The sequence below is a fragment of the Crocodylus porosus genome, unplaced genomic scaffold (assembly GCF_001723895.1).
Source record: "Crocodylus porosus isolate Cpor-Errol unplaced genomic scaffold, CroPor_comp1, whole genome shotgun sequence".
Taxonomy (NCBI): domain Eukaryota; kingdom Metazoa; phylum Chordata; order Crocodylia; family Crocodylidae; genus Crocodylus; species Crocodylus porosus.
The window spans coordinates 111,235,819-111,250,054 of record NW_017728943.1 but is presented as its reverse complement, the minus strand read 5'-3'; the positions used below and the strand labels follow the sequence as shown (position 1 = coordinate 111,250,054).

Here is a 14,236-nt window from a genome sequence, read left to right as displayed (position 1 = left end):
TGAGGATCGCTTCCTTGAGAAGCAACCACTCTTCTTGAACTGACTAGCCTCTTGAGCTTGTCAAAGTCGGCTTTTCTGAAGTCAAGGACTTCTGTGTTGCTGACTGACTTGCCAGCTTTACAAAGATAATGGAATGCACGGATACATTTCTTCAACGAGCTGACACAGTGGGATCTCCCCTGCTGCCTTTCTCAAGCACTGAGATTGACTGATAGCACTGAAAACTCTGTTTTTCAAGAGCATATAAACCAGCCATAAAATACTCTTGATTCAGACATGATACGCGAAATCCGGACTTAAAATTTATTTTCTTTAATAATATTTTCTAATAAAAAAGGGCCAGACTCTCAGTTAGGATGCAGGCCAAAGTACTTTAACTCACTCATATTATACTCAAGGGCAAAAAAATGACAAGAAGGAACACAAAGGTTCATTAGGTTTCAATATTTTATTCATCTCTTGTCAGTCAAATGAGTTCAATTTTTTTCCAAGACAGCACAGTACAGCTCCTTCAGTAACATGTGGCAAGGATTACTTCCCTCTAACATTTTAAAAAGAAAACAATTTGAAGGTGGTGAGACAGTAGGCTCATTCAGATGCTGAGGTGCTGCAAATCCTTTGGGTCACCTCTTAACATGCCCTCACCAAAATGAGTGCTGATGCCCTGATTGGTTACGCTGTAAACTGCATTTCAAAATCACACCCAAAGCCCAGAAAAACCTCTACAGAATTAAACCAACAATAATAAGTCCCAATAATAAGCCTCTCCCACACCGGGTCAAAAATACTGCCAGAAGCAAAGCAAAAGGAACACAATTTAGCTCAGATAACACTCTTAGTTTGATTAACAGCCACCATCACAAGAACACTGCGTTACGGCAGAAACTGCATCTTTAACTAATCTTGTGAGGGCTACAATGACCTGAGTCTATAGTGAATATATACGCTTAATTAACTTATGATATGCTGCAAATAAACATTCTGTTCATGCCCGTATAAGCCAAATCTTACTACCATGACTCTTGGTAAAAGTCATAGCTGCAGCTGAAAATCTGTTAGGAGAGAAACTTGCAAAGTTTCAAACTCCCTTTCACTCAGGGAGCTGTAAAAAGACTCTCTCAATATGTGGGCTGTGTTGACTGAGAAAAGGCAGTGGTCAGAGCAGCACTGGCAATGGCTAATTCAGTGAACACCTCCCCCCAAGTTGCTTTTGCTGCTGAGATTTACAAAGGTCTGACCATAACTGAAAGAACAGACAGGTCAAGCAAAGTTCCTGGTAGCAATACTGCCCGCCGTTCATCTCAAGAGCATACAGACATGCAGGGAAGTGCAGTTCACTCCTCCCTGTGCCAAAACCAGTAAGTCTGACTTTCTAAATTTTTTTTAATACAAAAAGCTTGTAGATTTAAAAATCTTAACATTACCTGAATGAGATCTTTGGTCTGATTTGCTATGAAAAGAAACAAACAGAATGTGCCAGGATTCTGGACTCCTTGATCCCAAACCCAATAGGAATTTGGCCTGAGTAATGAGTTCAGAATTCAGCCTAGATGAAAAAGTATCTGCTGTGCATCTAGGTTCTGCCATGCTACCCATTGGGTCGTCCTTAGTGCTACTGAACTATTAATCAAACCAGTGATCTCCCATGCAGTTCCTGTTCCACTCCAATCCACAGTTCCAGCACCACTCAAATCTGCATTGAGGTCGAGGACATTTCATGTGCATGCATCCACCTACAGAAAAAAGGAACCAGAATATTGGTGGTGTTAGGCAAACAATGTAATGAGAACGTGAATAAGCCCATTAACCTATGGTGACTGGAAATTAATTTTCAAAGAGTTAGACCAGTGACTCTCAGCCAGGATGCTGCAGCAACCTGGGTGGCTTGAGACCCTTTCTGGGGTGCCACAGGATGCCACTTAATGTTAGCACTCCTGGGGCATGTCCAGATAAACATGCATGTGCTGTGTGAGGTGCTGCAAACTGCATGCAGAGCATGTGCAACTGTGTGCCATGCTGCAAATATGCAGGAGGGTGCCAAAATTTGATGCTGGGAACTCCTGGTATTAAAGAAAAAAATCATGGCAAGAAAACCAAAAAAACCCCTCAAATGCATGGTGCATGCTCCAGGAGTGCATGCTGGTGCAACTGGAGGCTGGGTCCTCTAGGGAGATGCTTTGACTGCCTGTCAGAGAGTCTCCCCTCCTCTAGCTCTGTCCTGGTTTTTCCAGCAGGCTGGAAGCCAAGAGAAGTGGAGAAGAGGCAGTTTGCTGGAAGTGTTGTAGTGTGCTTGCAGGGGCGTGGGCAGAGACAAAAAGTAGTGGCACAAAAGTGCTACTTTTTGTACCACTGCAAATGCACTCCCCTGCATGTGGGGGGATGTGACCTTGGCATGAAAATATGATTCACAGGATAAACTTAGAGATTTCAAATAGGAATTTTTCATGTAAAAAATGTTCTAACCTGCTGTGGTCTTTCTGAATTCTTTGGAAAACCAAAATTGCTGTATTATTTTTCCATAGTCAAGAATGAGTGGAAACTAAGAACGGGCACTTTCCAAGGTTCTCTGAGTCTAACGAGGGGTGCCTTTAATCTAAAGGTTGGGGAGACCAGAGTTGGAGAATGACTATTAAGCTCATCTATAAAGTACAAGGCAGTGCAAAGGATGTGGAATAACATATCTGTTCGTACATTCCTTTATTGGATATAGCTAGCTATTTTCTGTAAGCAGGGATTACCCCACAGGTTGGAGGAGTAGGGATTGCAGCTCTGTCTGATCCTTAACCAGAATCTGCAAGATGTAGGGAGATGTCGCAAGTGCAAGATGTCGCTGCTTGTTGCTTAAGCAGGAATCTCCCCTTCCCCCTCTCCCTCCCTCCCATCTCCCACAGCACAGACCAAGCCCCATGGGCCCTAGGCATGTGGGGTATGCTAGCTAATGCAGAGAGGTGTCTTTATGTCTCTCTCCAATTTCACTGGGACAGCCAGACAGAACAGTGATCCCTTAGGGCTGTTTGGAACTAATCAACAGGTCAGCTGGTAAGCTGTTTAAGAAGAGTTTGAAGTAATGGAGAGAGCCTATTGTTTTACTGATAAGGTGATAATCACTGTTATCAGCCCCCTGCTAGCTTGCTCACCTGTCAGTTTGCTGCGGACAGTATAAAGAAGCAGGGAGAGGGAGAACGAAAACCTCTGTATCATTAACAGATGCATGCACTGCACACCCCCCTTGCCTCAGAGTGCTAGCAGGGGGTGGAGTCTGGCAACACTCCCTTCCCTTGAGCAACCAGTGTGGAAAAGCCTGGGACTGTGCAGGCAGACTTCCTTACTCAGAGGACCTGCCAGGGCCTGGCCATGCCCCCCTCAGTTCAGTATTGTACAGGGAAGGGAGGGCTGCTCTAGCCTCCCCACCCCCCAGCTTCTAGCCTGAGCCACTGGAGGCATGTCGCTGAATTTCCTCAGTCCAGAGAAAATGTCTGTCCAGTTACAAACTGGTTCAGCCTAGCTAGGCTAAACTAACCTATAAGGATTGAGTCAATTCAGGCTCAGGCTTTTTGAATGTCAAGTAAAATCTATTCTTCAGAGACGGTCTACAACTAGACATGACTAAGAGGAAGTCAGGATTCCTTGCTTTACTGGAGTCTGGATTTAGCAACTATGACATTTGCAAACAGATTAAATTGAAACAGGCAGATTTTAATGATGGAGTGCTGACTTTTTCAAAATGACACCCACAGTTTAAGTGGAATTTGCCTTCTTTACAGCTGGTGCTTTCACTTGATCACATCTGAGTTTCCTGTGCTTTAAGTGTTTTGCATTTCCCTGTACTTTCATCAGCTCAGTCTTGCTGCTCATAGTTTTGACCAGATGTTTATTTTAATGTATATGACACTAAGCATAGTTAAAGGTCATTACAGAGGTGTACGTCAAATGGTAACTACATTGCCCTGCAATGACTTCTCTCATATAACTCAAGCAACAATAAAATTCTACATTATAAGCAAATACTGAGAGTAAAAGTCCTGCCCATATATTTTGCTGTCTCTTACATGGCAATTGTAAATAGGTTAAACTCCAAGTAGTTATTGTGACAGGGCATTCCAAGTTTTGTATGCATTTTGCTAGAAGCTACGTTCCGCTGACAGCCCTGTTTCTATAAAAGCCACTCAGATTTGGGTACCAGCAACTTTGTGCTCCAGAGTCTTGAAGAGATAAGACAGACAAGAACCAACCACGGGAGTTAAAGACATGCCTGATTTTCTTATGGAGGTGGAAGGCTGGGGGAAGGCTTGGTTTTGTCCTACTGAAGCCCAGGCCCACTTGTCAAATTGTACCTTTGCTTAAGAGGTGCAATCAACTGCTCGCCTAATTTTGCTTTAATTTAAAGGCACAGAAGCCAAAATGTTTAGCTTAAGTTTCAGACATAGCTGTGTTGTCCAACTACTGTTCCTATATTTCTCATTCATCAGTCTTTAAACAAAATACAGCAACGGTTCTGGGGGCAGGGATCAAATGGCCAGACTCCACCCAGAAAAGTGCCTTAACCATTGGGCTGTAGAGTCACATGACTGCTGATGCTCTCTATCTCTCTGGTCCCAAAAATCTTGCATGCTTGGCTGCACAATAGCACAACTTCAACAGGAAGGTTGGACAGGGGCCCAGCTCAAGGTAGCCCATGGCCTGAAGTAGTCAGGTTACTTGTCTATATGTGGGACATTAAACCTTCTCAGACTGAGGACCACCTAGAGTTCAAGTCCCCTGCTTCCTCAGAGTGTACTCTAACTACAGTATACCTATGTAAGAAGTGGGAAGTGACACCACCTCTGTTCTTTTAAAAGGAAGTTGTCACAACTGCATTTTGTGAAAGACCTTATCCTACAAGGGTAGGATTGGTGCCTTTATTGGTGACTTGTCATTTTTATTTTCCTATTATTTTTAGAGTGTCAGACAGAGCTAAATTTATGGGAGGGTAGATAATTTCACTTCTTGGAAGCACAAATAATTTCTGTTAGCAGTATGCACTGACTTTTACTAGCCAGTAAGGAAACAGACAGTTTTACATGGTAGTATGGATGTTTCTTGTTCACAACATAGATTCATAGATGTTAGGGTCAGAAGGGACCTCAATAGATCGTAGAGTCTGACCTCCTGCCTAGGCAGGAAAGAGTGCTGGGGTCAGATGACCCCAGCCAGATGGCTATCCAGCCTTCTCTTAAAGACCCCCAAGGTAGGGGAGAGCACCACCTCCCTTGGAAGCCCGTTTCAGATTCCGGCCACCCTCACCAAGAAGTAGTTCTTCCTGACAGCTAACCTAAATCTAATCTCTGTCAGTTCATGACAATTGTTCCTTGTTGCCCCAAGAGGCACCCTAGTGAACAGAGAATCTCCAATCCCTTGCTGCCCCCGCCACAATGAATTTGTAGGCAGCCACAAGATCACCTCTTAGCCTTCTCTTGCAGAGGCTGAAGAGGTCCAGGTCCCTCAGTCTCTCCTCGTAGAGCTTGTCTTGTAAGCCCCTAACCATATGAGTGGCTCTCCTCTGGACCCTCTTGAGTCTATCAACATCCTTCTTGAAATACGGCATCCAAAACTGGATGCAGTACTCCAACTGCAGTTTGACCAATGCCGCATAGAGGGGAAGTACCACCTCCTTGGATCTATTTGTCATGCATCTGCTGATGCATGATAAAGCGTGGTTAGCTTTGCTGATGATTTCATCACACTGAAGACTCATGTTCTTCTTGGAGTCTGCTATGTCCTTGTTGTACTGCATCCTAATGTGTACTGCCCATTTTTCTAACCTGTCCAGGTCTGCCTTCAATTGTTCCCTACCCTCTCGGAGTGTGCACTTCACCCCACAATTTAATATCATCCGCAAACTTGGACAGAGTACACTTCAGACCCACATCCAAGTCACTGATGAAGATATTGAAGAGTACAGGTCCAAGGACTGAACCCTGCAGGATCCCACTACCCACATTCTTCCAGGTCGATACTGACTCGTCTATTACTACTCTCTGGGTGCGACCGCTAAGCCAATTTGCCACCCACTGGACTATGTAAACATCTATGTCACAGCCTCTTTATTTATTTATGAGAATAGGATGAGATATTGTATCAAAGGCCTTGCTAAAGTCCAAGAAAATGACATCCACCTCTACTCCTGCATCTAAGCGTTTTGTGACTCTGTCATAAAACTAAGCCAGATTCATCTGGTTCAGATGTACAGGAAGTTCAGATTTTGCATCATGATAAAAGCCTACATTTTCTAGCAATAATATAACTGACACAGGAGTAAAAATAAAATGTAGAATACCCCTGAGATCTCACTTCATTTTCAATGCAAATATTTCTTAAAATAATACATGATATGATATAAGTGCTAAATGCAATATACTTTTAAAAGATGCATTAATCAGTTTTTGTGTTTGGAGTAAGAGGGGCTTGTCAAATAAATCTGGATAATATTCCACTAGGAAGAGCATGTTGCAAGCAGCCAGCAAATATCAGCATAAAAGTTGGAATATATGGCTCCCATTTTCAGAGAAAGCAAGCACAGAGTCTTCAACACTTTGTGCCTCATTTCCAGTACATTGAAGTACTCACATTCTGCTACTATTGCTTGAAGATTTTGCATTTTGACACATTGCTTGATATGGGTCAGGCTACAAGCAAGGGAGGGGTTGTTCTGTTTCTTTCCATTTTATGTTAAGTTTTTCTTTGTACACATGCACTGGCAAAGATACAGTGGAGTCCATTCTCATCTCGGAACAAGTGATTTGTATAAGCAGCAGCCACACTCGTTTGTGGGTGTAATAGAATTTATATTATGGATCAAATAGAGAAGGCCACTGTCTGTAGATCTCACTGACAGATGGATGCAGACAGTGATGAGGGGAAGACAAGTTCTTAGCACTGCTCCCAATTTTAAACCAATGTCTTCACTTAAACTGGTTTGGTTTGTGTGGTTTCTGTCCCTAGCCAATATGGTCAGTGACTTTGTAGCCACTCTGCCTGACCGGGCACACAAAGGTCTACTTCTGTCTACTTCTACTCCTGCTCAAGCCTCTATTTTCCAATCCCTTCTTCAAAGCTCTCAGTCATTTCATTTTCACATAATTCCCCACTCTCTTCCTCCCCCTGCCCTGCTCTATGCCCCCCAAAGCCATATTCCACCTGGCTACCCATAAATTTATACTTTCCTTCCAGCTGTTTTTTGTTCTTAGATGTCTTTCACATGCCTTTGCCCCCCTGCTCTCTCTTTGCATTCTTCAAAACCAACCTTTAAAGGCAGTAGTGTAACTAGGGGGATGGCAAGAAGAGGAACATGAGCCCCAGGTACTGACTAAAGTGGGGCAACAGAATGGAGGAAGGGGTGGGGGCAGATTGGACTCAGCTGTACTGCTACTTTGGCAGCTACAGGCTCTGACTTGTGGAGGGGAAGAAAGAACCAGGGACTGAAGGCAGGGAGATACCCGCTTCTCCTGCTGCTAAATTAAGGGCTTACATCATTGCTCAAAATGCCATTTGGTGAAACCTGCAGGGAAGCAGGTGAGAGGCTTAACTCGTTTACTGGGGGACATCTTCCCCAGTAGGTGCCAGGACCCTACAGGCCCCAGTACCCCTTGCTGGCTCCTGTCCCCTGTTCATGTAGGTGAAGCCTGCAGCTTCCAGGACCCTAGACCCTCACCTGCCTTCACCACTTGGGTTTGGACACTAGTTAGAGCCTGTAGTGGCCCAGGTTACTAACCCTACTAGGTACACTTCTGTTTAAATGCACTTTGTTCAGGATTTCTTCCAGTTTCCTCTCTCATAATCTCTCTGCTCCTTTTCCTATCAGAAATATTAGCTTCTTGGAGCAGAAAATGTGTCGTATTCATTGGCACAACCTTTTGGGAAGAGCTGGTATAATATGAATTAGTGACAGCCCTAATAATTCACATTCAGATGATGTCATTTACTTAGGTAATGTTAAATACCTGATGGTAGCGTGAAATACATGGGAACAGTAACTCTGAGAGAAGTCACAGTGTGCTGTGTTTTATCCTAGTCTTGTGAATACCATAATACATGTCCAGACCGTCTCTTACTTTGCACAAACCACAGCTACCGATTGCGCATTTGTGAAGAGAAGCAATGCACTTGAAGCTGGTAATTAGGACTCATGGCATACTTAGACATGGAAACCCCTCCTCCCCTCAAAAAACAGTGCTTTACTTTCAGCCCAGTGTGCCCCAGTGCCTGCCCAGAAGAGGAATCATGTCAGTTTGACCCGGCTTGCCTAGCATCTGTACAGCTCCCACGCTTCAGCAGGGCTCTTTGGCACTTTTATCTAAGAGCTGTGTAACCCTTATGCCGGGCACCAGTTGGCAGCAAAAAGGGCCAGGTTCACATTTTGGGGTACCTCATAAATTATAAGGGTGGCTTGAGCCTCCACCTAGAAATCTGGGAACAATAAGTTTGCTGGGACATCCTGTATAAACAAAACCCCCTCCTTGCAAGCAGTGTAAATGCAAAAACTGAAATTTATTGCAAAAAATAAAAACAAAAGAAACACTAAATATATTTTAAAAACACTATTAATTACAAAGCAAAGTCTATAGGTGGCACCTTCTTGGGGGAGGCTTCACTCATACGCAGGCAGTCTGGGACTTGGGACTCCCCAACAGGGGCACTTCCGGGGGCCTGCACCCCTGTACCAGCCCTTCAGCAATGGGCTGGAGAGGAGGTCACACACCAGAGAGACTTGAGCTGCTCCTTGGGTTCACTGTGCCTTGGGGAGCTGCTTGAGATCATGGGCCCTTCTATGTTGCAAGGCTCTATTGCTCCTGGAGACGTGGTAAAGCCCCAACCTCCACCTCCACATGGGGGATTTGAGGGGTTAACTGCAGCTTTCATCAGCATACCACACCCCAAAATTCCTAGTCCTAATCCCAGCCTTGCTGGGCAGAAAACTACAAAACGACTCAAAGGAAAGGTCAAGCCTATCTTGGCTTGGGCCTGAACTACAACTAGCACCCAACCACACCGTTTCGTTGGGACAAACTACAAAACGGATAAAAGGAGGCCCAGGCCTATTTCACTGGGCCTGAACTAGCCAGCAAAAGCCGGCCAGGATTATATGTACTGCACTGAAGCCTGGATAAACAACAAGTAGTGCCAGGTCTCACCCTGGTCTAAATCTGCCAGCCAAATTTATGGCTGAGGTTAAGCCCCACAGCTAGGCTGAAACACAAGAGCTGTCAAACAGCAAACAGAGCCCAGACCTATGGCTGCAGCCTGGACATCTAGTCTCTGCTACACCACTGTCCTGAGACAATACAGTTACAAAACAGAGGGGGCCAGGCCCATGTGGCCAGTAACTGCCAGGCCCCATTACTGATCATTTTGCTCCAGGGATTAATACCCCCATGCTATTAATATCCCACTCAAAAAAGGCGGGGGGGGGGGAAGGGAAGGGAGGAAATAGGGGCCTCAAACTCTGAGAGAGACTTTCTCTGTCTGTACCTGAGGCTTTCCCTTCACTTAGGCTTCACTCGCCTCTCCAGTGAAGGGGCGGGGGGGGAGCCCCCCATGGGGGAAGTTTTTCCTGCTCCCCATTCAGCTGTGCAGCTCTTAGCAGCCCCAGGAGAAAGAGAAAAACTTCAGCTGAGTTGTTTTTATATAGCTGGTATGACATCACTCATGCCTTGTCCAATTAGGGAGTGCCATGCTCCAGCCTCTCTGCCATTCAACCTGCCTGGAGAATTTTCTGCTTCCTCTGACCAATGAGGAGAGAGGATTTTACATGTTTTGCCCAGATACAGGCCCCAGTTTTCCATATATGGAGCACAGGGCCAGAACAACAGGGGCCATCTTGCCCATGTAAAAACACAGACACCTAAAAATAAGATACACAACAACCAAAACCACATGCTTTACCATACACCACCCAAGTGTGTGTGGGTGTTACAGCTAATTCAATACAGCTATTAGATACAAGTGCCTAAAAACCCCACTGAAACGTGTGAGCTATGCAGATACTGGGGAGCCGGGTCAAGCTGATGCAATTTCTCTTCCAGTAAAGTGCTGCTATTCTCCCCCAACCCCGTCATGGTTGTCAGCACCTCATGCTAGTTTTGCTCACTCACTGTTTTATCTTGGGCAAGTCAAAGACTCTGTGGGCGCCTATACACATACAGCAAGACTGCTCTGACATGCTGTAATTACAGCACATCGGAGCAGACTTGATTAATTGAGTCTGCTGAAGTATGGTAATTACTGCGCTCCCGTAGACTCCAGCATCACATGTATCAGTGTCCCTGTGCTGAAAAATGGCAGCAGGGGCCCTTTAACTAAAGCTTGTTTGACAAGCTTTAAAAAGCCCCCACTGCCATTTTACAGTGCAGGGACAATGATACAAACCATGTTCTGGGGCCTTAATTAGAGTGCCTCTCAGAGTGCCTCCCCCACCTCCCAGAGCATGTGTATAAAAGCTCCTTGTCTAGAAAAAAGGAGTGAGCTTAAAGCACTCTGTGATCCTTTCATAGTATGTGTTGCTATTAATGATTCAGAAATAGTACAAAGAGGAGACTGGACTGTTTCTCTCCCTTTCTTGGCCAGTACAGAATGGGTATGTACCTACTAGTGTAATTGTACCCTAGATGCTTCCTGTGAGTGTTGGTTACTTTCTAATAAACCTACCATTTTTTTCCACTGGTACCTGGCAACGAGGACATGGTTTTGTTGTTTTTTGGATTGTTTCTCTGGATGCTTCTTCCCACCGTGCTCGCATGGCTGCGTGCTCATCGACCACATAACCCTGGAAAGAGGATCAACTATTAGTAACATACAGCTAGGTTCCACTACAGCTTCAGGTGCTTTTTTGGGTGTAAAGTAATAAGTGTAGCTATTTACTAAAGTGACACAGACACAGGAGGCTGAAATTTGATTGAACTGAATTTGCATTACAAACTGGTAAAATCCTGACTCCAATGCTCTGTAAGTTAACCCATTTGGGTTGAAAAACAAAAACCAAGACAATGCAGCACTGTTCTGTGATGCACAGTACAGTCTCAGAGTGGAAGAAACTCAGTTCCCAAGAAGAAAACTGTTTTTCTGGACTTTGCAAAATAAGGCATCTTTTATTTTAGAGACTTTGGTTCAACAAATGTAAGTTTTGGTTGCCTACAGAAGCTAGCCTAATAAGAAATAGAGGCAAAAAAATACTGGAGAAGTAAAAACTGGTGAATTATGAAGCCAGAAAATAGTCCCCAACCAGTATACTGCTAATAGCAAGAGACATCATGGAGAATGTGTGTTAGAAGTGACTTGTGTATTTGTCCTATTTATGAGGAGCATAAAATTACATAATCTACACACACCCTACCTCTTACCTAGGATGACACTGCAAGAATTAATGTCCTTGAGTAACTCTGAGAGCAGTTTGAAAAATATATGGATAGAAGTTGGAAACAATTCAGTTAGATACCAACCTTGATCCTCTGTATATGGTCAAACTATCGCTTCTCAAATGTCTAAGCAAATGAACTACTTAAACTAAGCATATCACTCTGAATAAATCTCATCCTTTGTGTTTACAAGTTTCAAGTAGTTGTAGGCAGTTACTTTCCCATTAGCTGTCATTCATTTCCCATCAGCGTCACATTCAAACAGCACGCCTGGGAGCAAAAAACTCTCGGGCAATAAGCTCTGGAGTTTATTCATACATGTTAATTGCATGTGTAGACACACCCACTGAAAACAATATAATCCACAAAATATATTACTTAATACTGTGAAATAGCCTAATAAAAGAAAGTGCCATTACAATTCTTACAATTCATTAGTTATTTTTTCTCCGTAATCAACTTACTTGCATTTGATGTGTTTATCAAAAACCATAATCTTTCAGTTTCAGTTTTTATGTTATGAAGTTGAGCCAGAAAAGATTAAATCATAAACAAGAATAGTGTAAAGTTATTGTATTTTCCTTCTTCCTCCTTGTTCAGGAACATCTGTTGCCAACAAATGGATGCCCTTTTTATTAGATTCCAAAGCAAATTCAGTGGTAACAATACACATCAGAAACTCCATTTTGAAATGGTATTAAACTCTACAGCTCCTTGACACTAGTGCAAATGCTCTGTGTGCGCGCGCACACACACACACAGAGGAGATTGACAGAAAGAGGGAGAACACAACTAAGGGGGCTAGTAGATGATTGGTCTTTATACTAAATTGCCTTTAATACATAGTAAAAGCAGAGCCAATGTATGACGTGCAGACGTAACACACTCTACCTAGGGTAAAGTTACTCCTTTGCGGGTGGATACAGATGGGGTGCAGAGATGCGGTCACATCCGCTTTGACTATGTGTCATGTGTACAATGAGTTCTCAGAGATCACTGGCATGACATCAGCAGATCTCTTGCTGGAAGCTCTGCATGTACTGTGAGCTCACTGTCTACATGGCACATAAACGGACTTCACTTCCATGTTCTTGTACTGAGGGATGTTTATATGAAAAGGGGTCTCCTCTGAAACAAAGCATTTTTGGAAAGACCCGAAGTTGGTGTAAAATCAGCATGGCTCCATTTAAATGAACAGTTATACTGATATATTTCAGCTAAAGATTTGGCCTAGAAAATGTAATTTCCCTTGAGGCATCAGGTAGAATGGATGCCTTAAGGGGTGCTGTTTTAAGGGGCTAGGAGCACACTCTACCCAGCGTACTATTGTGATGAACTTTTTGAGTCGCGCATATGGGTTCCATCTTCTAATGTAATTAGGAAAGCCATTAGGAAAGACCTGCATAACTAGGCCTTATATTGACAATGCAAGTCCTCTTGGCTCAGGAAAATAAAGGTCTTAAAGGCCACAGCACTGTCCATCATAATTATTAGGAACTTCTTTGATTATGACAGTCAGAGAGGAACTTGTGGAAATGTCATGGGCACACACATTGAGTTACCTATCACTTCTTGTGCTGAAATCACATGACTAGTGAAATTTTGGCATTGATGGTGCATTTTGATGGGGAAAAAAAATCCAAACCTGGCCCCTGCTGCTTGTCCCCCCACCGCTTCCTTCCAACTTAAGCTGGGAAGACACAAGCATATCTATATATCTCTAGTGATAACCTGGCTATGACAGGCCATGTCTGTCACCTCTAGGCTGCTTTAGAGTTATTTGGTCTCTCTTGACATGGCTAAGTTCAAAGGTGCTCCAACTGTTGCTTCATATAGCACCCAATCTTCTAAATCAGACAAGCTCAAGACAGTATATTAAACTAGTAACACAAGTCCTACATGACCTGCACTAATTGTTTAATTACTAAAGAATATGCCTCATAGGCCTAGCAATGATCTACAATTCACTTAATCTGGTAGAATGGGACTCTCTCAAAGACCATCCTCCAGACCCTACTGTGGCATCTATAATTGTGTTACATACTGTGACTAAGAGGACACAGCTGCAGAGAAGTAGAGCAATGGTTTTCAACCTTTTTAGGCTCAAGGAACCCTCAATAATTTTTTTGGATTTAGCAGCACCTTGGTTGAGAACCACTGGGCATCTTACTTGGTGCATGTTAACTTTACAGGGAACCCATTTCAGATCAGATTTAAACCTAGAATGTGGGGACTGGGGGCAGGATATGGCAAGCTATTTCCTTTTCCCCATACAAGAAAAAAAAAAAAAGTCAGGCTGATGCCAGTTATGGGACGAGCATTTAGTATATAGTTCTCAACTGGCTGTCCCTTCAGAAAGTCATGCTGCTGCCAGGTGTTTTCACCCTTCACATCTCTGTTTCTATGAAGAGCCTGAAGAGTGGGAACCAGAAGGGCTGTGGCAGGAGGAGGGCATTCCAGCCTGCACTATACTTATCTTGGTTTGGCCCTGCATATACCTCCTGTAAATAGGGGTGTGCAGGGCTGCAATAGCAGTGCCAGTGCCATGGCACCTTTCAAAGGATCTTGTGGCACCCTGATTGAGAATCACTGAGGTAGAGCTTGTGTAAGACTCTGGAATAACCTCCCAAAGGAGACAGGGGAAAATCTTAAACTAATTATTTCAGGTCATGATGCAAGAATCACCTCTCCACTAAAGGACACTACATGGGAATTGAGTGGAAGTAAACCAGTCCGACGAGAAAGGAGGAGGCAGGAACCAACTGTAGAGATTTATCCGTGTGTGTGTGTGTGTGTGTGTGTGTGTGTGTGTGTGTGTGTGTGTGTGTGTGTGTGTGTGTGTGTGT

At 43.8% G+C, this 14,236-nt stretch overlaps 1 protein-coding gene across 1 annotated transcript in view; it reads right to left on the bottom strand.

The window, feature by feature from the left end:
- Positions 1–436: 436 nt before the first annotated feature.
- Positions 437–14,236, bottom strand: part of PARK2 (parkin RBR E3 ubiquitin protein ligase) — a 1,395,896-nt gene continuing 1,382,096 nt past the window's right edge. Inside the window, exons 11-12 of the mRNA XM_019549987.1 lie at positions 10,684–10,801; positions 437–1,733 (exon numbers count right to left, since the gene is read on the bottom strand). Coding sequence (XP_019405532.1) covers positions 1,624–1,733; positions 10,684–10,801 — 228 coding nt within the window. The 3' untranslated portion in view covers positions 437–1,623. The remainder of the gene's footprint in view (positions 1,734–10,683; positions 10,802–14,236) is intronic.